This window comes from Spinacia oleracea, chromosome 3, assembly GCF_020520425.1.
Source record: "Spinacia oleracea cultivar Varoflay chromosome 3, BTI_SOV_V1, whole genome shotgun sequence".
In the NCBI taxonomy this organism is placed as follows: Eukaryota; Viridiplantae; Streptophyta; class Magnoliopsida; order Caryophyllales; family Amaranthaceae; genus Spinacia; species Spinacia oleracea.
In genome coordinates, this window is record NC_079489.1 from 61,385,348 (window position 1) to 61,413,314 (window position 27,967).

General features: G+C 39.6%; 1 protein-coding gene across 1 annotated transcript; it reads right to left on the reverse strand.

Moving 5' to 3' along the window:
• LOC110783210 (uncharacterized) lies at positions 1–27,943 on the reverse strand. Its single transcript, XM_056839170.1, has 4 exons — positions 27,305–27,943; positions 1,429–2,189; positions 1,035–1,316; positions 1–688 (listed from the first exon to the last, which is right to left on the reverse strand). The coding sequence occupies exons 1-4, from the start codon at positions 27,941–27,943 to the stop codon at positions 1–3; spliced, it is 2,370 nt and encodes a 789-aa protein (XP_056695148.1).
• Positions 27,944–27,967: the final 24 nt, after the last annotated feature.

A 27,967-nucleotide genomic window follows, 5' to 3' on the forward strand; every position in this document is an offset into this window, starting at 1 on the left:
TCAATAAGAATTAAATGACTCTTCGTCTTCACTTGAATGCTCAAACTCTTCAATTTCACCATCATTGATGAAGTCATCATCTAACATGGTTTCCCCGATCAGGTTTTTAACCATTTCCACAATTTTTTTATCGCGTTTGATCACAAAATAATTTGTAGCTAATGATTCTAGTGAGAAATTGGTATCCACATGATTAATACTTTGCTCTTCAACACTAGCCTCCACCTCAACTAGTTGATATGCATCTTCTGTATCCAAATCTTGCTTATCCCCGTCATCACTTGGCATATTATAGAAATCCCTTGGTTGAGCCTTTATAACGAATTGCCAATCTTCATGTTGTGGATCTTGTATATAAAATGCTTGCTCCACTTGTGATTCCAGAACAAACACTTCATCTGTCTTTAAAGATTTCGTCTTATTCACACTAGTGAATCCATATTCATCTACTTTATACCCTCTACCATGGTGTCCTACATCAAACCATCTACATTTGAAAGCAAAAACACGGTTTCCTCCTGGATAATGCAACTCAAATATATCATTTAAAACGCCATAGTATTCTTTATCCGAAGAGTCATCCCCTCGAACCATCACTCCACAATTTTGAGTTTTTCTATTTTCTGAGCGATCAAGTGTGTGAAACCTATAACCATTTACAATGTATCCGTTATAACGCCTCACAACTCTTGAAGGACCACAAACCAGATTATACAAATCATTATCAACACATCAATTTACATTCATTTTTCGCACCTAAGAAAAAGAGGTTTTAAAAAAATTATTGGTAATCTAATATTATAACCCAAATTATAAAAACAATTGTAAAAAAAGGAAAAAAATAAAACATACTCGATTAAGTATCCATTTGGAAAATTGTGCTTTATGCCTTTTTTCTATATTTCTTGGTCATTCTCTCTGTAATTCCAACTTGTGCTCTCTATAAAAATGAGGTTGAAACATGTTTATTATACTTAATTCAAAATTATTCATTAATTAAACAGAATAACTACAGAAAAATCATGAGAACTTACTCAACAAACTCGAGAAGCTCATCGCAATTATGGAGAATATAGGAATGTAATTGATCGCTCTCCTCAAAAGATAGATGTGCAGGAACACCCTTTCCAAGACAACGTCCTAGTGGTCTAAATACCTCGAGATTTGATCCTGAAGTACCCTCATCATCAACCTCTAAGTCATCGTTTCTTGCTTTACGATTGAACTTAGTGTCAATATCACTCATGTATCTTGAGCAAAATGTTAAACATTCCTCAGCAAGATAACCTTTAGCAATACAACCTTCTGGATGTGCTCTGTTACGGACATATACTTTTAACGTTAGGAGGTACCTAATGAAAATGAAGTACTTTTTTTTAAGTGATCGCATTAAAAGTTTATTACAGAATTCATAAAAAAATTATATACCTCTCAACAGGATACATCCAACGGTAACAAACTGGTCCGGCGATCTTTGCCTCAGCTGCCAAGTGTACAACTAAATGCACCATGACATCAAAAAATGCCGGTGGAAAAACCATCTCTAGCTTGCACAATGTGTATGGAATTTTTTTCTCAAGAGCTTCCAGTTGTTCAACAGTTATGGTCTTTGAGCACAAGTTTCTAAAGAATGAACTTAACTCAACCAGAGGCTCGTACACATGTTTCGGCAAGAAACCACGAGTCACAAGGGGAAGCAACTGCTCAATGAACACATGATGATCATGGCTCTTCATGTATGAAATCTTTTGGCCATTATCTTTGACACAACGAGATATATTCGATAAATATCCATCCGGGGATTTTATTTTAGCAAGCATATCACATATTGCAGCCTTGGCAGTTGAACTCAGAGAGTAGCATGCAACGGGCACACGTACTTTATCACCATCCAACATAGGGTGCAACTCATCCCTGACTTTCATCTTCATCAAATCTATTCTAGCCTTTGTGGTATCTTTGTTCTTGCCTTTTATACTCATCAAGGTACCCAGAATATTCTCAGAGACATTTTTCTCAATGTGCATTACATCTAAGTTGTGGCGGATTTTTAACTTACTCCAATAAGGCAAGTCAAAGAAAATGCTTTTTTTGTGCCAACCATACAAACTGTTAAAGGCATTTCTTTTTCTTTTTGTTGCAGCCTTTCCAAACTTATCTTGTACAAAACGAGATAAGTGTTCAAGCACCTGATCCCCATTCAAAGGTATTGGTGTAGACACCTACTTTTGTCCCCATTCCCGAAAGGGAAGGTTCGATGATGAGAACATAAATCTCCACTTGGCAACGCATCTCCTATAAAATAACGAATCTCGATCACCCCTTTTCATTTCACCCGAACCTGCTATTTATAGAAACCTGCTAAAAATAGTAAATGCCGTAACGGGTAGTTGCTAAAAGTGGCAAGACATAAAAGATAGAAACCTGTCAGAATTAGGTGTTGCACTCCGACATAGATCCTAAAAGAGATAGAATTTGCAAGAGGAATCCTATTCCTAGTATAATTCGAAAATAAGAGTTACGTATTAATTAAAATCCTAACGAGCCTAGAGTTCGTAACGGGCCCAGACGCATTCCGTCATAAAGTTAATACGCGCTAAAAGACTTGGATAAGTCTCAAAGACTCCGTATTCCACGAGTCCAAATCTGACAAGGAAATTCGGCCAAGACCCTATTTTCAACGCCTGGCTCTGGGCGCCGAAATCTTCGGCGCCCAGCCCTGGGCGCTGAAATTACCTGGGTACTTATTCTCTCCTAATTCTTCTTGGATTAGATCTCTAAAATTCTATCTTTCCACGAACTCTTCCCTATAAATACAGCCCCAAATTCAACGTGAACACAACACACAATTCATATTCTGAGTATTGACTCCCACCCCTAAGCCTAAGCCTCACGCTACGAAATTGATCCCGCGTTCTGTCGCAATCGATCCAAAAATCGAAAAGAACGTATCCTGTCCCTTGTAGCTAAAGAATTTAGCCCGGAAACTTGAGATTCGTTAAATAAAAGGAGAAATAGCAAAGCCAAAGTGGTTAGTTTTCTAAGAACCGTGACGCACCTCTTAAGGGTGCGTCGTAATGTGTCCCTTCGCATGATTTAATCGCTTTCCTCGCCCTTTTATAAAACTGTTAAACTATTAAATCTGATTGTTCTATCACGCCTAACAAAGATAATATCTCGGGAAATTGAACTATCATGCTAGGTCCCTTAAATCAATCTAAACAAGATAATCACGATCAATCTAGTATTATGTGTTGCATATTATTAAAATCAATTCAGATTAGTTTAATAGTTAACGCATGTCCCTTCAATTATTTATGATGAGCTAGTACTCCTCTCAGTAGTTACAGTCCCCCGAACCCTCAATCTCTACGTTGCGGGTGTACGTTGAGAGATCCCCACACCAAGGATCACAAGGGAACCTACGGCCGTCGTGGTCAAACATAATTGCACTCCATTTATGTCACGATAACCGAGTTTTGTCAGTTTTTCTCATTTTCGTTAAAAACCGAATGGCGACTCCTATATTACTAGTCAATTGGGTGTAAACTCACAGGAAATCCAATTACACTTGATTTGACAAAAAGAAACGTCACACCCACGAGGGACGAGGTCACGCATTAGCCTCGTGCTTTTTCGACCCCCTCACAGTGGCGACTCCACTGGGGATAGTGAGGGAAATACTCGTGCTCGTAGGTAATCAAAATAGCGAAGGGTGAAACGATCCTACCTCGCGTTTATTTCCCCATCAAGTTGGGACGACCTAAAAATTAGCATATTAATGTGAACGGACAGAACCGCATAACGAATCTTGGCTCCCTTGGGATGTTTCATCTCGGGAGTTGGGACTAAGGATACCCATCGCCAACCGGGGGGTGCATACGCTACAAATGTTGTCCACTCGGCACTTTCGCTAGTAGTACACCCGTCCCAAAACCAATCGATCGCCCACTAGGTCCCTCTCATTGGTGCATGCCCCCTTGGCTTACATCGTGATTGGCCTCTTGGGCGAAATTCGTCTGTTGAAGGCACTACCTCGACCGGGGCATGTGTTGGATTTGCAATAGAAGCGGTACCGAGCCGGCGCAAATACTACCCATAGAATCCTATCATAAACTACATGACATATTATTATTTTGCCTCATGATGTAATGTTAGTTATGTGTAGCGAATTATGTGATTGTGTGTGACAAATAATGCTAGAAAACCAACGACCTTAAAAGTTGCCCAAACATTCATAAACCAATTGGCCGAAGAGTTATACCAAAATACGTGTTCCGCAAACCCGGACGATCGCCTCAAAAAAAAGCGACGCTCGGGATGGCCCGTAACGAATCCCACAAACGCTGCACAACGCGTAAAGGACGTTATTAGGCAAGCACGCAAAATCAAAGTCGCATAAACGAAAGATATACGCAAACGAAAGACGAGGACCAGCCAGGGACGCATTTTCAACGCCCCTGGCTGGGCGCTGAAATTGCTGCCTGGCCTTTTGGTCAGGCACAGCAGCCTCGGCGCCCGCGCATAAAAAAATACGTAGCAAAAAAAAACTTTTCATAAAAAAAATTGTTGCGAGGGCGTATGAAAAGGCACTCGATTCTAAAAGCGACTAAAAAAATAGTAATAAATAACTCTTCGTGTCGTTGTTAGGCCTCCTACGACGACAATGTTCGGCACCAAAACCGAGCATGCTAATAACTATGAATTTCACACGGGCAAGTGTTTCGAAAATCCAAAGAATGACCAAGGAAAAAACCAAAAAGTGTACCAACAAAGGAGAGAATAAAAAAAAACCAATAGAGAGAGTCAAAAGTCTAGACTAAGTAATGCTTAAAACTTTGGGGCCTAAACTTTAGCTTATCTTATGCATAGGGCTGGTCCTGCCACTTGGTGCCGATCTGAAAAACAAAGGTTAGTGCGTCTCGAAGCTACATCACCAACGCAAGGTTTAGTAACTCCAAGCTCCGTCCGTCATTCCCCCTTTCAAGGATCTCCGCTCCCCCAACCTCGATTCGCACCCTCAAACATGTCCATCGAAGAATTGCGAGACCGGATGGTCCAAATGACCCAACTCCTGAGCCAACTGAAAATGGAAAACGAAGCCTTAGCAGCTGCGCAAGCCAAAAACGACCTCGACAACGAGAAGAGGATTGAAAAAATGGTTCTACAGCAAACCATGGGGAGCAAGTACTTCTCCCTCGATCCTGAACCTTTTCCTTGCAAACTACCAGAAAAGTTTAGTTCATCTAACTTACCGAAATTCAAAGCCACGGACAATCCCCGTGATCATCTCTTGAGCTTCGTGAATGCCATGAACTTGAAAGGCGTGGACAAGTCCATGTATTTACCTGCCTTTCCTTTGTCCTTGGAACATGTGCCGCTCAAATGGTACTACCACCAGGACCCTAAGCTCTTCCCCACTTGGGAGGACTTTGTCAATGTCTTCATCAAGCAATACTCGTCGAACATGTATTTTCAAGTCACTATGCGCGAGCTGGAAGTCCTCTTCCAAAAGAAAAATGAAGGTTTCACAACCTACTTTGCTAGATGGAGGGACCAAGCGGCCCAACTAATCAATAGGCCTCCCGAGACAGAATTAGTCCAAAAACTCATTGACAACCTGGACCCGGCTTACAGACAACACCTTAGGTACCTGGGCCTTGACACTTTCAAAAGATTTTATGATGTGGGAATAAAGATCGAGGATGATCTCGCGAAAACAATACAAAGCAAGCCCGCATACAAAAGTAACACCTACAACAGGGGCCACACATCCCAAGCCCAAGAAGTCCATGCCGTAGAGGAGACCCCAGCCCGGAGAAGCCCTGGAAGATGGGTCCGAGATCGAAAGTTTGCCCCACTCGGGTCGACTTTGGTACAAGCCTTCGAAAGACTAACTAATCAAGGAAAATTGAAGCCTATAGGCCCCACCCGTGACCCTCCTGTCAAAAGTAAATATTGGGTCGAAGGTACTTACTGCACATTCCATCAAGGAAATGGGCATGACACTAAAAACTGCTAGAATCTAAAAAACAAAATCCAGGACATGATAGAGGATGAAGTAATACCTCTCCCTAACGTTGGCAAACCCAACAACAACAAGAGCCCACTCGGCTCTTGTCACATCTCTCTCGACCAACCAGAAAATAAGAACTTCGACCCTACGGTGTACATTACACCTCAAGGTGCACCACTCGTTGTGGTCCCTATGGATCGAATCGAGAGAGAAGTGTGCGGTGTGTGGGATGATGATGCTGAAGATGTCTACCTATCTCAAGTAGCGGGCCAGGACCTCTTTACCGAAACTTGACCCGAGTATACTCTCATTGACACCACCCCTCAGGAGCCCGAAGTCGACAATCTCACCCGATCCGGAAGGATATACCATCCGGATATTCGCCCACCTCCCATGGACGATATCCCAGTCAGACAGACTCCTGAGAATGGACGGCACACCACCGTCGCAGAAGTCATTGAAAATCATGTCTTGAAGCAACTAAAAAGAACTAAGGCCGAGATTACCATCTGGGATCTGATCAAGGGGAAAACTAGGTCGTTACTAGTCTCTCCTAATCAAACAAATTACCTAAACTAACCACTAAACACAAGTAAAGAGGCAAGTAAGGGTCGAAATCCACAAGGACTACGGTGCGCTAGTTTACGCTAATGGGAACGATAAGCTAGGTCGAAACGGGGTTTTGGAAAATCCTAATAGACTAAAACTAATTAAACTAAACTAAGAAACCAAAAGTAAACGAGATTAAGGAATGGGTCAAACAACAACAAATCATGGAATGGACATAAAAGAGCTAAAAACGGGGAAGATTCACAAGCACTACATGAATAGGCGTTGAATTCACAAATAGCTCCAACTATCTCCCGACGTGCGAGCAATTTCCCTAAGAATCAAACATGAACTCCCGTTCTACACTATCATCCTGGGGTAAGTTAAAGTCCAATTCAACCAAATAGTCAAGTTTAGGTCTTTAATCCCTTTCCAACCCAACTAGACTACTCCAATCAATCATGGAACACTTAATTGATCAAGTTAAATGCAACATGTATCGGAAATGCTTAAACATGTAATAATTTAATCATGAAAATCCCTAATTCTAATCACAAACACACAAACCAATCAATGTTGAGTTTTCACCAAACCCTAATCAATAAGCTACTCCATAATCCTAAAAATATGAAATTTAACGAAATTAACAACTAAAAACATGATTCTAAACATTAATAACAACTAATCTAAACATGAATCATTAAACTAAACAAAAACAATTAAACTAAATAAAACAAAATAAATCAAGCAATAAATGAAGAAATAAATGAGGAGAGAGTAAGAAATTGCTCATTGATTAATTGGTTGATCATCAAAACTAAATTGTCACACTTGAATTCAAAAGCCCCAATTTTCATTGATTATCTCTCGTTTTCTCTCTCTAAAAGCTAAACCCTAAACCCTACGAAAAAGAAGAACTAAACTAATTATTTACATGGTAATGAAGTTGGTTCCCCCAAAATGGGTATTTTATACTACTCTAATTAAAAGGGGAAAAGAAGAAAAGAAAAAGAAAATCTATATCTAAAAAAAGGAATTAAAAGAAAAGAGAAAAAGAAAAGGAAGATAAAAGGAATTAAAAGAAAAGAGAAAAAGAACCCCAAAAATAAACAATCAGCCCCTCCTCTACTCTCACCACACCCGTAGCTTTTTCCAAATCCCCCAAAAAATGAAAAAATAAATCAGACACCCTCCTCCTTCCTTTTGATAAAAATGGGGTTTTTTCCCCTGCTATTCGCGTGTATCATCTTCAATCATCATACTCCATCATTCATTTTCACCGTCGATCATCATCTTTTATCATCATACACGACCATCATCGTCCATCCCCGTCGCCGTCATCATCATCAACGGCTCCATTTCGCTGCTCGATTTCTAATCAATCAAATCGCAGCCTCCAATGTCAAAACGCATCGCAGCCATTGAGCCTCATTAATTCCGTACAACATTTTCGCGTTCAAATGTTCGAACGAACACAATTGAGGTTCGGATGGACTAAATTGCTGTTTGGGCGAACTCTGTTGATGTTCGACCGAACCTCATACAATCAGGAAGTCAGGAACTCTAAATTTTGGGTTCGGTCGAACATAAATACGGGTTCGGACGAACCCAATTCCTCTGTTTTTGCTCTGTATTTTACTCTGTTTTGGGATGTTTTGCTGCTACCTTTCATGTTGTTGCGTGATGATAGTGTAGGGTTGGAGATGATGACGGTGTTGGTGGAGTTGTTGGTGTAGGAGTGAGGTGGCAGGAGAGAGTAGTTGGGAGATGAAGGTGGTTGCAGGCTGGAGTGAGAGAGGAGAGGTGGTGTAGGATAAGGTTGATGTGTAGTGTACGTTAGGAGATAGGGGCTGCATCTTGCAGGCTTCTTGATTGTCCTTTAAAGCCGGAATTGACTTGTGTTGACCATGTATAATGTTATTGGCTCATCCTCATATTCCGAAACAAAACACGCTCACCTACACAATTACAATAAAACACGGAGAGAATCACAAAATAAAAATAGAAACAAAAATAAATAAATAAATAAATAAATAATAATAATAATAATAATAATAATAATAATAAAAGAACAAAAACAGAAATAGAAATGGAAAATTAATAACGAAAAACTAAAATATATAAAATTATCGAAACAAAGAAAAATAAATAAATTAAGAAAATAAGACCTAAAAACTAATAAAAATTGCTAATTAAACTAAACTAAGTTATAAACATTCAAAATAAGAAATTAAGGAAAATAAAGATAAAAATATTAAAAATAGAATAAAACGACTCAAATTATGCCTAAATTCTACCCTATGAGCGACATAAATGTCACTCATCAAGATCTCATGTGTACTTCAAAGGAGCATCGCGAAAAACTTATTGGCTCACTTGACCTCATCTCAGTCCCTACGGATATCACACCTGACTCGTTGGTTAGCCACGTCATGAGAGATGTTGAGGAAAAAACAATAGTTTTTACTAACAAAGACTTACCTAAAGAAGGAGGCGCCCACAATAAAGATCTCTATCTAGTGGTTGGATGCAAAGGACAAAACATTCCCCTAGCGCTCGTAGATAATGGTTCGGCAGTTAATGTTTTCTCATTGCGAACCGCCCATTGCTTGGGATTAGGAAACGATGACTTCCAAACCTCCACGCAAGGAGTACGAGCTTATGATTACTCTCGAAGGCCTGTGTTGGGAAAAATCAACCTTACAATACAAACCGGGCCTGTGGCACGCACCACGGAGTTTCAAATAATCGACATCAAGCCCACTTTCAACCTCCTCTTAGGGCGACCTTGGCTCCATGACTTAGGAGGTGTGGCTTCTACCTTGCACCAAATGGTTAAACTTAACCATAACGGGGTAATTCTGGAAATCCGCGCCCCTCCTCTCGACATCAGTTGTACCATGGTTGGAACGGCCGAAACTGCAGACGACCTTTACGGTTTTCAAATGGAAGAAGCCATCCAGTTCATCGAGGACTATGATCCGGCATTCCTAGACCCACACGCATCCCGAATCATCCCTAAAATGCTGTTAGCTCAAGGTTATTTCCCAGGAACCCCATTGGGCATAAGAAAGAAGGATGCACGTTCCATCCTCTACCCGACAAATATACTCCCTTTGGCCTAGGCTATGAAACAACGGAGGAAGATATTGCTGACCGCTTGTCTAGGCTATGCCTTAACTCAGCTAAGGACAAACAAACCACCTTCCTTCCCCCGTATCAAAGAACTCTTAACGGAATGTTCGTTCGGGAAGGAGAAGAACACCCATGCTGTGATTTCCCTGAACCCTTCGTTCAGGATGGTTTGCTAAAACCCGGATTTGAAATTTTCCATGACTGTCATACCTTGGATGAGGCACCTCACCTCACCAAGAGCAAAACAGCTGAAATATTGGACGACCAGGCTCTATGGACATTGTTTAACGAATCGAGGCCTATGGAGGACGAGACTGTGATGACTACCCTAGCTTTACAAGATGAAGGTTTCGATCCAACCCGGTTAATCTCTCCTTCATCAACACTAGAAGAAGCCGAGAACGGATGGGTGAAGACGTGTCAGTGGGTCAACACAAAGGGAATAGAATTCAAGATGAGTACCGGCGAAGGACCAAAGTTTTACGAGACTAAACCCAAGGCTTGAGCCATAGAGAGAACCTTAGTAAAGAAAAACGCCTAGTAGTTCTTTAGATTGATAAAAAAAAAGGCTTTAGATGGTCCTAAGACCCCTTAGAATATAGGCAAATTTTATTTCAGTATGTTTTCCTTACTTTCCAAATTAATAAAGGCGTAAGATTTCTCCTAAAAACTTTTATTCTAACACTAAATAAGCACCAAACGCACTTGCAAATACAAAAACAAAGAAGCAGCCTACTCTAGGCCCAATAAGCAAGGCCCACTCGGTCTTGAAATCGTGACATCGAAATCAATACCCTAAAACCCACAAAGTGAACCCCACTATCATATTGCCAAAACATAAGGGTCTAACCCATGCAACCCAAAGAAATAAAAAAGGAAATCAAACCCAAACAATGCAAATGTTGCTAAAAAAAAATTCATAAAATAATAAACGCCGCCCCCCACGTCAACGCGCACCTCGGCCCACTCAAAAGCCTACACAAAGATCTTCATATCTTCCGCACACTAACCTCATTCTCAAAACCGTTTCGAGTCATGAATAGAAAAAATTAATCCGGACAAAAATGCGACTCACGCTAACAGTCAAAAAAGCCTCCGAAATAGCGTCAAAATTGATTTCAATACGAGTAAAAAAGTAAAAAAAAAAGAGAAAAGAAATAAATACAAGAACATGTGAAGCAAAGCATCGAAAAAAGACCGCCCAGAAATCATGTTCAACGCCCAGGGATGGGCGCCGAAATCTTTGACGCCGCAGCCTGGGCGTTGAAACTCTCTGCCTGCCAAATTTTGCCCAGAAGTGCTCGTCATTTTATCCGCACATAACGGAAAAATAACGAACACTTGGGGGGTACAGCACGTATTCAGATATGCGTACCAAAAAATAGCCATACAGCACGTATTCAGATATGCGTACCGAAAAATAGCCGTACAAAAAAAAACAAAAAAAACACATGGAATTTCATTTTTATGTGCAGATACACCGCTTACGGCAAAAAAACAGCAGATTAAAATAATGATGAAACTACACTCATTTCACCGATCAAATAATATGTTTCCACCTCAGAGCATATCTATTAAATTCGGCATCCTAGAATTTATTCTAGCTAGAACTACGCGCGACCTGATTCTAAGTTAAAATTATTTAACAAAGATACGTAGGCAATCCTATTTGTGGATTCGGTCCAATCAAGTAAAAAATATACACGTTGTGCAAAAGTGTTAGACATGAGCAAATATATAAAAAAATGAAAAAGAGGAGAAGCAAAAAATGAAAGTAAAAATAAAATACGCCTTTATTAAAAAATGATAAGAAAGAAAACAAAAGTGCTAAGGAATGAAAAACAAACACAACTGAAATAAATAAAGGCACCTACACCCTAGCAAGAACTACACTACTCTAGTTCTTCCGGATCATCAAATAAAGTCTTGTAGAGCGCAATGTTCGCGGGGTCCACCTCCACAGGTTTCTGCGCTGCCCCTATATCAATCTCCATAAGAACCGGCTCCTGGACACTAACTTCCAAAGATGCCAAGGCCTCAGAAACATTATCAGTTTGAACAGTTATAGCCCGCTCACCCTCAAGGGCACAAACAATGGTGGGGGAAGGATTATCAACATCAACTGGATTAGTCACTGGTTCTACTAGCGGCTGAGCTTTCCTAACCCATAGATTGTTCCGGCGACAATCTCAGCGAGAGCTTGCATTTATTTTAGCAACGGCAGGCCCCTTCATGTTAGGCATCTTCTTAGGCCTAGAACTGGAACGGGGAGGAACTTCCTTTCGCTTTCGATCAGGACGAGCTTTCACAGTCTTAATACCATGGGTGCGAGGATTGGCAGAATCACGGCCCTCATACCTAACCCGAATACGAGGTATTAAAAGCTCAGCTGGCTCACCATTTCGAGCCTCGGTCCTCCCAGCTTTATCATCGGAACTCATCCACAACTTGTAGTTTTCGGAAAGACCCACAAAACCATTTGTAGCCACAGCCCAACGCGGGAGACCATCATAATACTTAGCCCATGCTTGAACCCGTGCTTGTGAAAAGGCCGCTACTTTAGGTGGTACTGTATCAGAAAATGGGATAGTCTGCCTTAAGCCGTATTGACGCATGACTCGGTAAGGAAAGATATAAATGGGCCGAGATAGCCCCAGCAAAGATACATAAACCGACACATCAGAACCCCCTGTCATAGTGAAGGAAATAGTGCCCTTGGTCCAAGTATGCATATAATATTAAGTCTAATAAGTGCGGTTCAGTATTAATTAACAAGTTAATAATTCAGTGAGATCAAGTGAGCTGAATGCCTGACTAGAGGCCGCTTCAGTTCAAGTGGAATTAATTATATTAATCCACAGCTTACTCTTGACTGAACCCGTAGGGTCACACAAATAGTACGTAAATGGATCAAGTATTTAATGGCATTAAATACTCCATCTATGGATATTCGGAATCGACGGATCTTGGTTTCAGTGGGAGCTGAGATCGTCACAGGCAAGAAATGAATACTCCGGAAACGATGATATTGCCGGAAACGGAAATATGGATCGTATCGAAAATATAAATATTATCCAAGTCGTAGATGTTGCCGGAAACGGAAACATGGTACGTATCGGAAAATATTATCGGAAATGGAAATATTGCCGGAATCGGAAATATTGCCGGAAACGGAAATATTGTCAGAATCGGAAATATTATCGGAATCGGAAAATAATTCCGGAAACGGAAATATTAAATATTTGTTCGAAACGGAAATTAATTCCGGAATCGGAAATATTAAATGTTGTTCGTATCGAAAATGAATTCCGGAATCGGGAATTTAATCGGAAGCGTATCGTACGAATTAGCATCGGACGAGGCCCGCTAGACGAAGGCCCAGCACGAAGCCAGGCCATCGCCCAGCGAGCCGCACGCAGCAACGCACGCCTCGACCAGGCCCAGCGCAAGGCCAGGCCCAGCCAAGGGCGCGCGCGCACGCAGCACCGCACATGGGTTGTGCGCTTGTCGTGGGCCGCAAGGCCTGCGCGGGTGCACGGCTTGTACGATGCGTGTGCGGGAAATCCTAATCCTATTAGGATTCGTGCGAAGATTAAAATCCTAATCCTATTAGATTTGCTTTGTTATTTAGAGTCCTAATAAAGTTCTAATTAACAAATCCACATCCTAGTAGGATTACAATTCCTTTTCCATACCTCTATAAATAAGGGCCTAGGGTCATTATTTGTATACACGATTCAAGTATTCAAAGTGATTTTTGAGAGCAAAAATTCAGTCATATAATTGCCTACAATAGCCGAAAATTCTAAGTACCTTAATGGCGATTCTAGTTGGTCAAGCTTAAGGCGGATCCGGACGTGCTGTGGACTATCTACGGAGGGACGACATTTGGAGTCCTAAAGACTTGTTCTTGTTCGGTTCGGGCGCAGCTAGGGAAGGCACGCAACAAAGTGTATGCATCTAAACTATGCTAAATGATTATGTGTAAATAATATGCTTTCCTGGCTTTATGGTTTTTCCGCATGATTTATGAATTGTCATATGTATCATAACCTAACAGTGGTATCAGAGCCTCTTATTATTTTCATAATCTAAATTGCATAAACATGGTTAAATATTAAAAATTTGCAAGAATTAAAAGGGGTGATTAATTTTCGTAATTGTTAATTAATTGCAAATTGCGTTTATTTAATTATACGTACGCAGTTTTTCGGCAGTTTCTTCGTTACTCATCCAAATCGAGTGATTTTTTTGTCAATTCCGCATGTAAAAGGCATTCTAAAATTTTGACAAAAAAATATTTTTCGGCCGAACCCAGAATTCTCAAATTCGAAGCCTAACTGTGACTTTTTGGAGGTTTTAGTTTTTCGAATGCAAAATTTCGTAAATTTAAGATGTTAAATTAAATATTTGCGATTATTGTTGATAAATCTTGAATTTTTGATTGACCTACTGTATATGTTTAACAAGTTTGAATGCCTAGCCTTGTTAATTATGCAATCTAATTTGTAATTATGATTAATTTGTTGAAAATTGGAAAAATTTAGAATTAATTTGATTTTCATAATTAGTTATAATTTAATTAGATACCTATGATTAAAAACCACCATAAAAATTGTAAATTTATGTTAAATTTTAAATTTTTATGACCTAGACTTGAATCCATGTTAATCGGAAATCAATTAAATAATAAATTTTCGATTTTTCGCCCTAAAATTATGAAATTAATATTATTTATTAATTTGTCATTAATTTTGAATATAAAATTTTAATTTTTATGCGACTCGCTCATATAACTTGCACGCACAAAGCAATGGACGCTACGTGTAACCCTAAAGGGGTGTTGTATAGTGCGGGCATGCGACGACGAGCAAGGGAGCTCGTCGCCCATGCGGTACGAATGCAGCGAGCAAGGGCATGGTGCACGAGCACAAGGCAGCAACCCTGCCTTGTGTCGTGGGCTGTGAGCAATGGGCGTGTGGGCAGGGGCGAGAGCAAGGCACGAGCAGTCGCGTGTGGGCAGCAAGCGTGCTGCGCCATAGCGCGCACTGCCTCGCGCAAGCATGCGGAGCCTCGCGCGCAGCGAGCGCAAGTTCGCGTGCCACGAGCGCTACGCACAGCGTCGATGGCTCGCGCGCAGCGAGCGCCAGCTCGCATACTGCTGCCTCGTGCGATGAGCGCAAGCTCGCGTGCGGGAAAGGCAGGCGCGCAGCGAGCGATGGCTCGCATAAATCGAGCGCTGGGGCGCGCAGCGAGCGATGGCTCGCGTGCATCGAGCGCTGGCGCGCGCAGCGAGCACCAGCTCGCGTGTTCGATTGATGCCTTGCGATGGTGAGCAGCAGCGATGCGCAAAGCGCATGGGCTGCGCGTACATGGCCAGCGATGGCTGTGTGCGTGTGGCCCATGGGTGTGCGTTGCGTGGGATTGTTGCGTTGCGATTAGATCGTTTTGAAATTTTAATTTGAAATTTTCAGTTTACGTAATTTTAATTAATTTTAAAATTAATAATTTAAATTATTTTCTTGGATTTTAATTTTGAATATTGTAATTATAATAAATTTTATTTATTCTAATTATTTTACTAAAATTAAAATCATGAATTAATTTAAATACGACTGAAATTAAATTAAATTTTGGATTCAATTATAAATTTATATGAGCTTTAAATTTTAATTAAATTTGTATGTTTCCGGTTAGACTAGAAATACATTTTTATGTTTAAAATTAGTAAAGCATATGAATTTATTGGTTTAAGTGGGAGCTCTTTTTAGTCATATACTCTTGATAAGGTCTACAAATCCTTAAGGTTAAAACAACTTGATTAGAATTAATAAGGACTGAATAATTTGTAGATTATTGGTGCCCTTGATTAATTGCTGCAAATGTTTATGTGATGCATAATGTGTTTTACTAACCAGCTGTGTGGGCCATTCATGATAATGAATGGGTGAATGGTATATATTGTATATGTACTATTTTGCAGGTTATGAAGTGACTAGTATGGCCCAAATAGGATAGAAAATATGGTCTGCGAACCATTAATTTGAATGTAATTGGTCTAAAGTACCAAAATTGTTTTTCAATTCAAATATGGTCTGCGTACCATCAAATAGTTGTAATTAGTTTAATTATAGCTTATCCTATTTGAAGAAAATGGTGCCTCCCACGGAGATTTTCGAGACGGACTTTGAAGTTGAAGCTTCAAGATGAAGTCGGGCCATACTAGATCACATTTATCTTATGCATATTTATTGCTTTTAAATATGTCTTAAAATGCATGAGATCAAAGCTTGATTATGTTGCATGATTAAGGATTTTAGTTCACTTAAAATCTAACCAACATAGTAAGAGCCTTAAGTTCCAAACTTAAAAATTGAGTTTAAAGGTGCCATGCCAAAATATACACTTGCTTGGATATCCTTTACATCAATCTAGTAATAGTTTTCGCTCAGCGAGGTGTTACTTATTGGTCCTAAAGGGGCAAGGTACACAAATAATTGTGAGTACATGTTAGTTTTGGTGAAACTCAACGATATAAGTAAGGAGTCCTTTTATGTCGTGGCAAAATCGATAGGTTTACCTAATAAGTTCTTAGACGTGCCTATCAACCAAGAATGGTTTCTAGACTATTAGCAAAAGGCTTTTGCTTACCTAAGATGTTTTAGGATTAAGTCGACAAACTGTGCTTAGTTCTTCAATGATTTTAGGATCTTGGAATCATTTTATTCACACCTGCCGGAACACATAACTCGAATAAAATGCTAATGACTTGTTTAAATTGCATGATTGCTTTAATTTTCAAGTTATTATTCATGATAAATGTTTAGACTTTGCATGCTTCAATGTATGTTTTAATTATTGTTTATAATTGAATATCTTGCACTTCAATAAATCCTTTTAGAAAGGTAACAGTAAATTTCCTCGATTGGTAGTGAATCCAAGAACGATTCACGGAAATGAGAGAAAGTGAGCAATTTAAAATGTACGTTTCTTATATCGACTTTTATGGTTGTTTTCGAGTATCAAAGTCGAATGGCAAACCGATTGGTGCTTGTGAATTCAAAATACAATGTAGTTTTGAGATCATAAAGCATTGAGTTTAAACGCTCAGCTTTACCAATGGTTAACAACCTAAAATCCTTTTTCCATTTAATTCTCGAATGAGTCTAGTTCCTAGACATTCGAATAGATCGATGCTTAGAGAACTTTAGAAGCTTCTGGTAAGATCATCTAGTTGAAACAGAATATTCAACATAAATTAAATGGTAAGAACCTTGTTGGAGTGACATTGGACATGTCTAACAAAGTATAAAAGTCAACACTAAAGAAATCCATTCTTAAGACTATAAGAAAGGGTACAAGAAATAGGAAAACGAGGAACAAATGAAAGGAATTTACGATTCCGTTTCTACCTATAAGTTTATGTTTAAAGAGAAGTGACCTAGCAATCAAACTTCCTTGGTATCATATACCGCTTGAGGTTCTTACTTCGGTAATAACTCAAACAATGGAAGCTAGGATACACTAATGACCTACAAGTGGGAAATGAAGCATGGCAATGCTACATTAGTTGTAGGGTCATCTAGTTTGTTTTTAAGTCCTTTCAAAGGCTGGAACTTAATGGTTATTTTGTTCCATAATCAACATACCTAAATTTCTGTTTTCAAACACAGAAAGACTCACATTCAAGAAAAACAAAAACAATGTTTGTTTGTTTATTTGAATGAAATGGTCAATTACAGGTTGAGTCAATATGCTTGATTAAAACAAACAACTCTTTAAAGAACTTTACTAGGTTCAAATCAACCCCTTGATTTGAGTTCCACTAATCTTTGGCATTGTTGCTTAGACCATATCAACAAGTTAACATTCACAAGCTCTATTTTAATGGACTTTTGAAAGTTGGTTGATTTCTAGATCAACTTAAGACAAGCTAGTCTTACTTGTTGAAAGTAACAAAGAATATGAACTATTGTTAGAACGCCTAGACGATAGAGTTCAAAGCTAAAGAAAGGTTTTATGACTTTATTATTTCACATGGATTTGAGTGAATATAGGTTTATTTACTCAAATGTGATATAAGTTGAAACTATTTGGCTAGTTCAAAGATTCAGAAGTATAAATCCACTTGGCAAGAAATCATAAAGATCTAGGTTAGATCATGTTGATGATTACTTGAGACCAAATATGATCATCAATGATTGTGTGTTGTAATTTCACAATCTAGGTCCATAAGATATGGCATATCTTAGTTGGAATAATCGAAGTCAATTAGTACTTGATTCGATCAATGATGGATCATAAAGACTTTTCCTATAATTTCTAAAACAAAATGCTCAACTACCACCAAACTAAACCAAATTCGTCAAAGCTATTGAAAAGTAATTTCAGAATAACTTTTCATAAAATATATCTAGAGAGTTGCAAAACTCAGTGGGAGCTTAGTGTTTGTTGTTCAACAAACTAAGGCCCCAAGTATAGATATATGTTTCATTGTGATTTATTCAAATGAGACACAAGGGTATTGTTTCTACCACGAATTTTTGAGAACATAATGTTTGTTTGCTCGAAATGATGTCCTTTTGGAGATTCGTTTCCAAAATGACAAGTGGGAGAAAATAGACCTCGAAAGTCTTCGAGGCGAACAACAAACATAGACGGACATTCCGAAGGATTTTCGAAGTTCTTTAGAAAATCCGAACACGTATTCTTTAAGGACTTTAGAAGTGGCTTTAAAGAATAGACATCTCTTAGAAGACTTTACAAGTGCTTCAAGGAGAACAGAATATTCAAAGGACTTTCAAGTGGCTATTGATATTCTATTGTTTGATGTTCCATACCCAAGTAGGCATAGAATTCAAATCACTGAAACTATGAGATTCTTCTATTAGATAGTGAAGAAACATGGAGTTCAGGTCACTGAAACTATGCAATTCTTCTATTAGATAGTGAAGAAACCTACAACTTACAGTCAAACTATTATCATGTAGATTAATTAGTTTGTGACCTGTAAGAAAGCTATGACGAAACCCAGATTCCCTAAAATGGTTAGAGGCCATATATAGACTCAAATGTTTTAGATGGTTAAAGGCCATAAAACATAACCAATGTTTTGATGACAAAATTGAAAATTTGTTGATTTGCAAGAATAGTTTCACACCTATTGGTTGCAAGTTTGTTTTAAGGATAAAAACCATCAAACATGGAATTGTGTTCACACACAAAGCTAGATTAGTTGCTAAAGGTTACAAGCAAATTCATGGCATGGATTGTGTTGAAACCTCATGCATAATCGTAATGCTCAAGTCTATAACTCAAGCAATGATTGCATATTGGTACATATGACAATTGGATGACAAAACGTATTCCTCAATCAAATGTTGGAAGAAAACTATGTACATGGCATGTCATAGGATTTGTGGATCCAAATAAATGCTTGAAAAGGAATGCTAACTTATGAAATCTAAGTACAGATTTAAGCAAGCAATTGGGAATTGGAACTGTATTTTAGTGAAGCTAATAAGCATTTTAGTTTCATAAAATATACATGATTCTTATAGATATATAAGAAGTTTAGTGGGAGTACGTAAAACTTATTTGGTCCTATGTGTATCACACATATCTCTCTTTTGTGAAATAACATTCAAATGCTAATGACTTAGGTTTGAAATTATTCATCAATGATGGACCAAGGCGAAACTTAGTACATACTGGGTATTAAGATCTATTTACAAAGATCTTATGATATTGTTTAGTAATGGCATTTACTAAATCAAACACGAAAGACTCCATTGGAGATATTCGATCCGTATGAATAAATCTAAGTAATAAATGTTTGAACTATGTATAAGCATTTACTAAGTTAAACATCAAAGAATCTAATAAGATTCTTCACCTATATTATATGTCAAAGAATTTAGTTGGATTCAGTATCTACTGTAACTGAATGAGCTAAAGTTACATGAATAGAATTCAATTGAGAATTATTCTGCAAAAGAATTTATCATGTATATAATATAATATGAGGATCGCCAAAAACGTATCGTATGACTTTAGGCATGACGAACATATACCAATCTCTATTGATCTAAGTGAAGATCAACTAGATTGAGATCAAGAACACTTATGGTACTTGAAAAGGTACATAGGAATAGTTCTTGATTCAAGGAAATAAAGATATGCTAAATATTGATGCTACACGCATAAACACTGGCAAAGGATCAAGCAAGACCCTTTGGAGTTAACCATTGACAAGGACGAGCTAAAGAGCATCGTGTTTTGAAATGGCAACATGGATTGAAGACCATGAGTTGTTGCGTGGGAAATTAAAATAATAATTTCTATGTTCAAAGATATAGTTGGAGAGTCTTCCACATATCTGTGAACTGCTTGGATAAGTAGATCCAAACAAAGCATCACTAGCAACCTATACAGTTGAAGTAAAAGTAATTATTGCCTAAGAAGCAATAAAATAGAGTTGTTTATATGAGTTCTTCATTGAACTTGGGAAGATCACATGTATGTTGACTTAATGGTTCTTCATTGCAAAATGCGTAGAACCACTAATGTAGCAAGAAAGACTAGATCACAAAATAAACATACTCAAAAGTTCTTATCATCATATCTCGAAGAACATTCGATGAAAAGGATGTTAAGATTGGCAAAGCGTGATAACTAAACCTATGCAACAAGTGAGAAGCAACACTCACGTTGTAGCACTGGAAATCAAGCATAGCTTTGAATTCCATGAACTGTTTTAAAGATGGGTTTGAGGCCCATGGTTGTAAAACAATGGGGTTGAACATTTATCATATATGAAATGTATTTTCATATTCCATTTAATCTTGGTTTAGTATTAAATGATGAGTCCCTTCAATTTGGCGATATATTCAAGATAGACTGTCAGGACCAGTCCTGTGACTAAGAAATGTCTATCAAGTGAACTTGAATGTCAAAGGTTGAAAATGGTCCCTAGTCGGAGTTTTCTATAAAATTGAACGCATAGAAAACGTTAGACGATTAGAATGCAAGATGACTAGTAGTTCTGTTTCTTGAACTATGTGGACATGGAAATGTCATAATCATTTGCATAGATACTTACTTTGGGAAGACTAGTATCGGACAAGACCTATGAAACTTTACTGTAAGAGATGAAAATCTGTCATAAGTAAATTTGATTAAAATTATTACACACTAAATCCTCAATACCTAAGTGATTTGAGATTACTTGTTTGAGAACTGGTTGCTTTGACGTTGACCAACCGTCGCACCGTAAAAGGAGGCTATAAAGGCAACGCTCAGGTAATCACCTATCAAACGAAGTCTAATCTCAAGATCGCAAGATTGGGATTGTCCTCCCATAAATCGGGATGAGATGCTTAAAAGTTGTACAAGGCCACTCGGAGAGCTAGAAACTGTGAAATGCATGGCCGTGCTCGGATGAATCATATGCTATGATTATCTGTTTATTTGATCAGTTGAACTCTGAAACCGAGGAACACCTCTGGACATAATAAGGATGACAACTCTTACCTTATGTTCAAGAGCAAGCATCGAGCGACAAAGGAATTAGGAAATGCACACTTGTCCCTAAGGACAAGTGGGAGACTGAAGGAAATAGTGCCCTTGGTCCAAGTATGCATATAATATTAAGTCTAATAAATGCGGTTCAGTATTAATTAACAAGTTAATAATTCAGTGAGATCAAGTGAGCTGAATGCCTGACTAGAGGCCGCTTCAGTTCAAGTGGAATTAATTATATTAATCCACAGCTTACTCTTGACTGAACCCGTAGGGTCACACAAATAGTACGTAAACGGATCAAGTATTTAATGGCATTAAATACTCCATCTATGGATATTCGGAATCGACGGATCTTGGTTTCAGTGGGAGCTGAGATCGTCACAGGCAAGAAATGAATACTCCGGAAACGATGATATTGCCGGAAACGGAAATATGGATCGTATCGGAAATATAAATTTTATCCAAGTCGTAGATGTTGCCGGAAACGGAAACATGGTACGTATCGGAAAATATTATAGGAAATGGAAATATTGCCGGAATCGGAAATATTGCCGGAAACGGAAATATTGTCAGAATCGGAAATATTATCGGAATCGGAAAATAATTCCGGAAACGGAAATATTAAATATTTGTTCGAAACGGAAATTAATTCCGGAATCGGAAATATTAAATGTTGTTCGTAACGGAAATGAATTCCGGAATCGGGAATTTAATCGGAAGCGTATCGTACGAATTAGCATCGGACGAGGCCCGCTAGACGAAGGCCCAGCACAAAGCCAGGCCATCGCCCAGCGAGCCGCACGCAGCAACGCACGCCTCGACCAGGCCCAGCGCAAGGCCAGGCCCAGCCAAGGGCGCGCGCGCACGCAGCACCGCACATGGGTTGTGCGCTTGTCGTGGGCCGCAAGGCCTGCGCGGGTGCACGGCTTGTACGATGCGTGTGCGGGAAATCCTAATCCTACTAGGATTCGTGCGAAGATTAAAATCCTAATCCTATTAGATTTGCTTTGTTATTTAGAGTCCTAATAAAGTTCTAATTAACAAATCCACATCCTAGTAGGATTACAATTCCTTTTCCATACCTCTATAAATAAGGGCCTAGGGTCATTATTTGTATACACGATTCAAGTATTCAAAGTGATTTTTGAGAGCAAAAATTAAGTCATATAATTGCCTACAATAGCCGAAAATTCTAAGTACCTTAATGGCGATTCTAGTTGGTCAAGCTTAAGGCGGATCCGGACGTGTTGTGGACTATCTACGGAGGGACGACATTTGGAGTCCTAAAGACTTGTTCTTGTTCGGTTCGGGCGCAGATAGGGAAGGCACGCAACAAAGTGTATGCATCTAAACTATGCTAAATGATTATGTGTAAATAATATGCTTTCCTGGCTTTATGGTTTTTCCGCATGATTTATGAATTGTCATATGTATCATAACCTAACACATAGTAGTCAAATTCCACCACGGTACCACCCACTTAATAGAACAGATACCATGAGTAAAAAAGGAAGCCCACTCGGCCTCGTCCTGGCCTCGGTGCAAATACTTTCGATTACCCAAGGCTATAGGGCGATAATGTTTAGGATCGGCAGGAGTTTCTAAAAGTCTAAGTCGTTCCATGAGCCAAATATACAGAAAGAAGGGGTACAATCAGATCAAAAAATAATAAATAAACAAACGAAACCTGGGGCGCAGTTTCAACGCCCAGGACCAGGCGCCAAAAATTCTAACGCCCAGCCCTGGGCGCTGAAAATCAGCTCCAGGCAGGACGAACGAAAAAAATATAAAAAATATGTGTGCGCAAAAGAAAGATCGATTACCTGCAGCAATAGGGGGCTTCCCTTAAAATATTCAGATTTGGCATTCTTCTTCAGCTCACCCGCACTCAACAAAGTCTCGGCAACAACCAACGGCATAATAGAATAGCAACTTTCCATCTGGCTAATCAAGGGGATCAACCTTATGTCACCGAACTCGCCATTGTTATTCGACAGCAAATAATGATTCAACAAACAAAATACAAGGGCTCGAATGTTCAATTTCTGTTCGGTCATATTTTTACTAGGTCTAAAGTGATGTTTTACAAGCTTTGCCAAATTAACCTCATCACCCACAACAATCTCAGCAAGCATGTTAGTATCTAGTCCTAGGAAAGCCCCTATGGTTGTTTTACCCTCTTCAAATGGTGCCAGGGGTGGCAGGAGTAGCATTAGTAGGATAACCAAGGATCGCAACAAATTCATCTGGCAAAGGACATATTTCATTGCCCCGAAAGACAAAAACATGGTGATCAGAATCCCAAAAGCTCAGGGATGCACACAGAAAGTTATAATCAATATTAATTTGTTGTAAGCCTAAAAGTGCCTCTAAGTAGTATCCTTTCAACAAAGCCTTTTCTGTAGGAGTAAGGGCTCTTAGCCAACGCCTGACAGCTCGTTGGAGGGAGAAGGGAGGAATCGACATGACAAAAGCAAGGAAGAATTAAAGCTAAGTAATTACGAGAGAAAGGAAGATTGAGAGTGATAGAAAAGAAGGCCGTATCTAACCCCTATATATACCTGAAGACATCAAGTGACATCCTGATCCCATTCGCAAACGCGTCAAGAAATCCGAAAACCAAAAATTGCCAGGATAAAACTTTCAGCGCCCACGGCTGGGCGCCGAAATGATTAACGCCTAGCCTTGGGCGCCGAAAATGCAGCCCAAGGCCCGGATCTCGCAAAACGCGGAACAGGAAAGGACTTAAAACCGTGTTGGTAGACACGAGGCCCTATTGAAATCAAGATCAAGCCCAAAAGCACCATTAGCACCCAAATAGTGAAAATGAATAAAACTTGTCGAAACTTAGACTCGTCTCAAGGAATATATATGTGTACATTTTTCAAAACAAATATAAGCAAAATAAATATCAAGGTCATTCTTCGAAACACCAAAAAATATTATTAAGTCGTTGGTTTCTCAAATAAAAAAATGTTTGTTTGTCAAAGGATTAATCCGGGCCAAGCTAAACCTGATATTATTGAAAAATAAACTGTCGCCCGGAAAACGAAGTCGCACTCCACGACTTCGTCAAAATAGCATACCACTATAAAGGTCGCTCGCACATACGAGCACGAACCGAAACATGGTTAAAAGACGTTATAAAATACGTACCTTTCTTGACAAGAAATGACCGTCAAGCCCGAACGCTTGGGGGCTCGAAAGAAAATATATACTCCAATGAAGAGTGTGCGAAGTTAAAATCATATCCCTGGACTACGCTATACACAGTCCCGTGTTTGGATAATCTCAAAGAGAAGAACGGATTTCGACCTCAGAATAAAGGTCGCCGTTGATACTTGTACATGGTCCTCTGGTCAAAAACCAAGAGGTGGCAAAATTGAGCCGTAAAGACTAGCTCAAAACCATGAAAGAAGATGACCACAAGACAATGGTCCGTCTAAACACGTTGTCAACCCACATTCAGGTTGCAACTAAATCCGAGCATCCCTCGAAAGAATTCTCTCCTACAAGAATGAATAAAAGGAAATTCTCAAAAAATCACGATGAACAAAAGAAATAGGAACTTGCCCATCTTCAGCGGGCAAGATCGCGTCACGAACCACGCGAGTTCCCAATTGAAAAAACGAATTCAGGGACGTCCACCCTCAGTGGACAGGGCTCGCCCACCTTCAGCGGGCGGGGTCTGCGTCACTAGCCGCGCAGGTCCTCAGTGTTCAAAAAATCTTCAAAACAAAAAAAAACAGGCTCGCCATCTTCAGCCGGCGGGGTCTACGTCACAAACCGCGTAGGTCCTTATTTTCAAAACAACACAAACAAATTTCAAAATAGATTCGTCCACTCCTATCGGACGGGGTGTCCACCCTTAGCGGACAGGCTCGCCATCTTCAGCCGGCAGGGTCTACGTCACAAACCGCGTAGGTCCTTATTTTAAAAAAAAACAAACAGATTTCGAAACAGATTCGTCCACTTCTATCGGACGGGGCGTCCACCCTCAGCGGACAGGCTCGCCATCTTTAGCCGGCGGGGTCTGCGCCACTAACCGCGCAGGTCCTTAGTCGCCGTAGCGATAACTTTTTTCGGTTTTCCCTTTTTCCAAAAATAAAGGATCGGTTTTCCCTTTTTCCAAAAATTAAAGGATTGGTTTTCCGTTTTTCCAAAAAAGAACGATGTGCTGGATTTTCCTTCGTTTTATGTCCCATAAAAACAAGGGGGTTTTCTCGTTTAGCTAACCCTGAAAATGAGAATCTTTAAAAACATTTTTACCTCGTGATTGGGCTTGGCCAGGCCCAATTACACTTTATAGCTTTGATTTCGAAAACATCTGTAGCTACTTCCAATGAAAAAGTGAGGGAGTTTCTACACATCTTTAGATACTTCCAATGAGAAAGTGAGGGAGTTTCTATACTATCCGTTGACAAATCCCAATGACACGTGAGGGATATGTCGACACTTCAAGTGATGACCCTTAAGTCAAATGTTATCACTAGGGGGCTCGTGAGACCCTCGCAAAATAAGTCACATACACTATGGCTTGTGTGACGCACTCCGTCCAGTACTTTGATCATTGTCTCATCCCGAGACTCAGTCAAAGTGGGGGCTAACTGTAGACACCTACTTTTGTCCCCATTCCCGAAAGGGAAGGTTTGATGATGAGAACATAATTCTCCACTTGGCAACGCATCTCCTATAAAATAACGAATCTCGATCACCCCTTTTCATTTTACCTGAACCTGCTATTTATAGAAACCTGCTAAAAATAGTAACTGCCGTAACGGGTAGTTGCTAAAAGTGGCAAGACATAAAAGATAGAAACCTGTCAGAATTAGGTGTTGCACTCCGACATAGATCCTAAAAGAGATAGAATTTGCAAGAGGAATCCTATTCCTAGTATAATTTGAAAATAAGAATTACGTATTAATTAAAATCCTAACGAGCCTAGAGTTCGTAACGGGCCCAGACGCATTCCGTCATAAAGTTAATACGCGCTAAAAGACTCGGATAAGTCTCAAAGACTCCGTATTCCACGAGTCCAAATCTGACAAGGAAATTCGGCCCAGGCCCTATTTTCAACGCCTGGCTCTGGGCGCCGAAATCTTCGGCGCCCAGCCCTGGGCGCTGAAATTACCTGGGTACGTATTCTCTCCTAATTCTTCTTGGATTAGATCTCTAAAATTCTATCTTTCCACGAACTCTTCCCTATAAATACAGCCCCAAATTCGACGTGAACACAACACACAATTCATATTCTGAGTATTGACTCCCACCCCTAAGTCTAAGCCTCACGCTACGAAATTGATCCCGCGTTCTGTCGCAATCGATCCAAAAATCGAACAGAACGTATCCTGTCCCTTGTAGCTAAAGAATTTAGCCCGGAAACTTGAGATTCGTTAAATAAAAGGAGAAATAGCAAAGCCAAAGTGGTTAGTTTTCTGAGAACCGTGGCGCACCTCTTAAGGGTGCGTCGTAATGTGTCCCTTCGCATGATTTAATCGCTTTCCTCGCCCTTTTATAAAATTGTTAAACTATTAAATCTGATTGTTCTGTCACGCCTAACAAAGATAATATCTCGGGAAATTGAACTATCATGCTAGGTCCCTTAAATCAATCTAAACAAGATAATCACGATCGATCTAGTATTATGTGTTGCATATTATTAAAATCAATTCAGATTAGTTTAATAGTTAACGCATGTCCCTTCAATTATTTATGTTGAGCTAGTAAGGATATCCTGCCTCTGGAGTTATCGAAGAGCGAGTACTCCTCTCGGTAGTTACAGTCCCCCGAACCCTCAATCTCTACCTTGCGGGTGTACGTTGAGAGATCCCCACACCAGGGATCACAAGGGAACCTACGACCGTCGTGGTCAAACATAATTGCACTCCCTTTATGTCACGATAACCGGGTTTTGTCAGTTTTTCTCATTGTCGTTAAAAACTGAATGGCGACTCCTATATTACTAGTCAATTGGGTGTAAACTCACAGGAAATCCAATTACACTTGATTTGACAAAAAGAAATGTCACGCCCACGAGGGACGAGGTCACGCATTAGCCTCGTGCTTTTTCGACCCCCTCACAATTGGGGCACGCCTTTTATCCTTTTTATTGTTGAAGGAACGAGCATCTTTTCTCCACTCATGGTTAAGCGGAAGCCAACATCGATGATCTAAATATCCACCCTTATTCAACAAAGATGTGTATTTTGTCTCCTTATGGCAGCAAGGGCATCCAAAACGACCTTTAGTGGTCCATCCAGACAAATCTCCATAAACGGGAAAGTCGTTGATAGTCCACAAAACCGCCGCATGCATTTTGAAATTCTCCTTAGAAAAAGCATCATATGTTTCAACCCCTACCTCCCAAAGCTCTTTGAGTTCTTCAATTAGAGGTTGCAGGTATACATCAATGTTTCTTCCAGGACTAGAAGGTCCAGGTATAAGTAAAGATAACATGAATGAATGAGGTTTCATACACATCCACGGAGGAAAATTGTATGGAATAAGAACAACTGGCCAAATACTATGTTGTGAATTATCAAAAGGTTGAAACCCATCACTGGCTAATCCAAGCCTTACATTGCGTGATTCTCCAGCGAATGCAGTGTACTCATCATCAAATGACTTCCAAGCTAATGAGTCACAAGGATGCCTCATTATATTATCTTTAAACTTATCTTCTTTGTGCCATTGCATATCTTCAGCCGTCTTTCTGGACATGTAACACCCCGACAATTCTCTCTT